A 2,777-nucleotide genomic window follows, 5' to 3' on the forward strand; every position below is an offset into this window, starting at 1 on the left:
TCCAACGACAACTCAGCAAGACCATGTACTTCGTGCACTGGAATAAGGCGCGACCAGCCTTCACTCAAAATTGACGCGTCGAAGAAAGGCATTGGTGCGATGGCGTTCACGTGATAGTGTAAGTTGCCGCAAGTGTACATATGTGAGTTACATAGCCAGAGCTTCCGATGCTACCCAATTCTCAAGCCTTCGAAGTGTCTCATTTTCGATAGCATACCTCTCTCTAGCTGGCCATAGGACACGACACTCGGCGTATACCGAGAGAGAGCTAGGCCTGGAGCAGCACACTACGACACACTTTACCACTTGTAAAAGTTTCGCTCGAAAGCTAGTTAAATGATTAACTAGCCTTAGTTACTCACATTTAAAGGACACTGCGGAAGTTAATCATAATACCAGACCTAAGACACAACACCGCTTTCATCCCAAGTTTCCCCGTACCTACCCCGTAGAATCTACCGGAGTTCCAGACATAACAAAGAAATCTTCTAATACTTAAAAAAAAAAGTATACGACAAGTAGGAAAGTAGCATTTGATACCATTGGACGAATGTTAGCCCAACCCCTACTACTATGGTGGTAAGGTATCTAGAGTTAAGCTTTCTAGTCAGAAAAACACACTGGTAATTTTGCTAGTTTTTCCCAAGTTAGTTATGCGGACTCACTCGTGATTTTTATGTCGTGGCGGCTTGGCTGACATGACGCCGTTCCCCATTTGTGCGGGACGGGCTTTAATGTCTTCTTTAAAGGCACCTAGGTACTTATTATAGCCCCCAACTGCATGCATGCCTTCGCAACCCAACTTTATCTCGTTCGTTACAACCAGTCACCACCCACAACGAGCAAAATATGGCAAGCGAAGCACTTGACTCCGCTACAGCGTACGGCTGCTTGGCTTTTGACGTCTTCCTCATGGTAGGTATATCTACAAACAAGACGGCACAGAAAGCGTGAACGGTGAATAGATATTTAACCAGACGCTTTCAGGAACGATGGGACCACGCCGCCGACCCGACCAAAGATCCGGAACAGTGGGAGTCAGCTGTGCACGCCTATCTTGCCCTCACAGCGCGGGAGCGTTTCCCGTACCACGAGAAAGCCTTGGAACGTTCAGCCCAACCCCACCAGCATCAAGTCGATCCCAAGCTAGCCGCCCGCCTGTTCGCACCCTACCAGACACCGCGCGAGCGCAACATGACCGCGCGCCGGGCGGAAACATTGCCCCAACCCGTGGCGCTGCGCACCTTGCTACCGCCCCGAGCTCGAAGCAGCGTACTCGGCGCTGGCCGAGCCCTACGTGAACCATCCTGGGCTGGACGGCATGGTGGATGAGGCGAGTCCACTCGACGATCCGGGCCTATATGGCTCCTGCGAGGGCGACTGGAAGCGCCTCCTACTGCGCGTCCCGGAGTTGTGCGACACCGTACGGTTTTCCATCGAAGAGGAGTATGAGAACAACGAACGGTGGATGGAAGAGGCTGAGGACGAGTTGGACAGGTTCTCGAGGATGGCGGCAGCGACTGTTTTCGAGGTGGATGCGGAGGCGTTGGAAGACGGCTGGCTCAAGTTGCTCCGGTTGGACTACCATGGCGAGAGTCTGTGGCACAACAGGGTCAGGAGCGGGGACATTCTCGAGTTTACTGGCGCGCGTGAGGCGCTTGTGTGATGAACCAAATATTGAATGGCTATGCCGAGAGCCTGGAGAAAGGTGCGCGCCTAACTTTTGATTAGGTACCTAAGGTAGTAGGATAAATGGCATCAGCCTGCTCCCTGGCCGCGTCCCTTTGCTCGCGCTGCTGTTAGGCCGTGCCCAAGCAACCCCCCAGCGTTTTTTAAGCCCCATTGGTCATTAACTACCAGCTGAGAATAATAACCCGTATATTGGCCCGCAGGCTTTAGTATGTTCTACAGCGGCATTATTAGATAGTCCCGTGAAGAGAATTGCCTGTCGTTCAAGCTCGAATCGTTACCCCTAACACCATTGTACCATCTCCTTGTTTGAGTGTTTAGCTACAATCTACGCCTGTGTCCATGAACCCGGAAGGTACCTACTTCGGTACCTATCTCGCAAACCAGTCTATTCCTTGTGAGTTCAACCATTATTTCTAAGTGTGGGGAGTCATCGAATCCTTCGACCTACCTGAACCACAAATCAACAAATCAGCGGTAGTGGTACATACCTATATGTACCCACTCGGATCCCGAAGGAGGCTGTTCCGTCCCCGATCATCCGAGCAATCGAATGATGTCCCCACACACGCCCGACGCCGTCCAGCTTTAAATGCAACCCACCCCTTCATCAACCACACGCCTGGACACCTCCAAACCACGTTGACTCCAAGCCTCGCCTGTTTCGTGAAGCTACACCAACCCAACCCACCAAGGGTCCAAGAACGTCGACACCGCCCCCAACTACCACCATGCCCACCCACCCCTTTCCCGGCCTCTCCCTCCTCGTCGCCCTCCGCATCACGCCCCTCATCTCCACCACCTGCACGCTCCTCTACGCGCGCGACCAAGACTTCTTTCTACGGCTCTTCAACCACCCCGCCTCCCACCGCGCCAAAAGCCGCCCCTTCCTCCCCTCCTACTGGCAAGCCTTCTTCCGCCGCGGCATCTACCTCGTCGTCGGCTGCCTGGGCGCAACCTTCTGGTCGTCACTCGCCAACCTTTACGTGCGCCGCCCGATGCTGCACGCCAAGGGTCGTTTGGGTGGTATGCTGCTGCCGCGGGGCTGGCGGTGGGACATTTGTTGTTCGTGCCGGCGGGTGGCGCCG

At 53.9% G+C, this 2,777-nt stretch overlaps 2 protein-coding genes across 2 annotated transcripts in view; both read left to right on the top strand.

Annotated features, from left to right (window-relative positions):
* Nucleotides 1-849: 849 nt before the first annotated feature.
* CHGG_00297 (uncharacterized protein) lies at nucleotides 850-1,666 on the top strand (the record flags this gene model as incomplete). Its single annotated transcript, XM_001219517.1, has 2 exons — nucleotides 850-915; nucleotides 1,262-1,666. 2 exons carry the CDS (start codon nucleotides 850-852, stop codon nucleotides 1,664-1,666), a joined length of 471 nt encoding a protein of 156 aa, XP_001219518.1.
* Nucleotides 1,667-2,420: 754 nt separating this feature from the next.
* CHGG_00298 (uncharacterized protein) overlaps nucleotides 2,421-2,777 on the top strand; it is a gene marked incomplete at both ends in the record, with an annotated part of 1,344 nt that continues 987 nt past the window's right edge. Inside the window, one exon of the mRNA XM_001219518.1 lies at nucleotides 2,421-2,715. Coding sequence (XP_001219519.1) covers nucleotides 2,421-2,715 — 295 coding nt within the window. The remainder of the gene's footprint in view (nucleotides 2,716-2,777) is intronic.

Source organism: Chaetomium globosum, genomic scaffold, assembly GCF_000143365.1.
Source record: "Chaetomium globosum CBS 148.51 scaffold_1 genomic scaffold, whole genome shotgun sequence".
NCBI classification, from domain to species: domain Eukaryota; kingdom Fungi; phylum Ascomycota; class Sordariomycetes; order Sordariales; family Chaetomiaceae; genus Chaetomium; species Chaetomium globosum.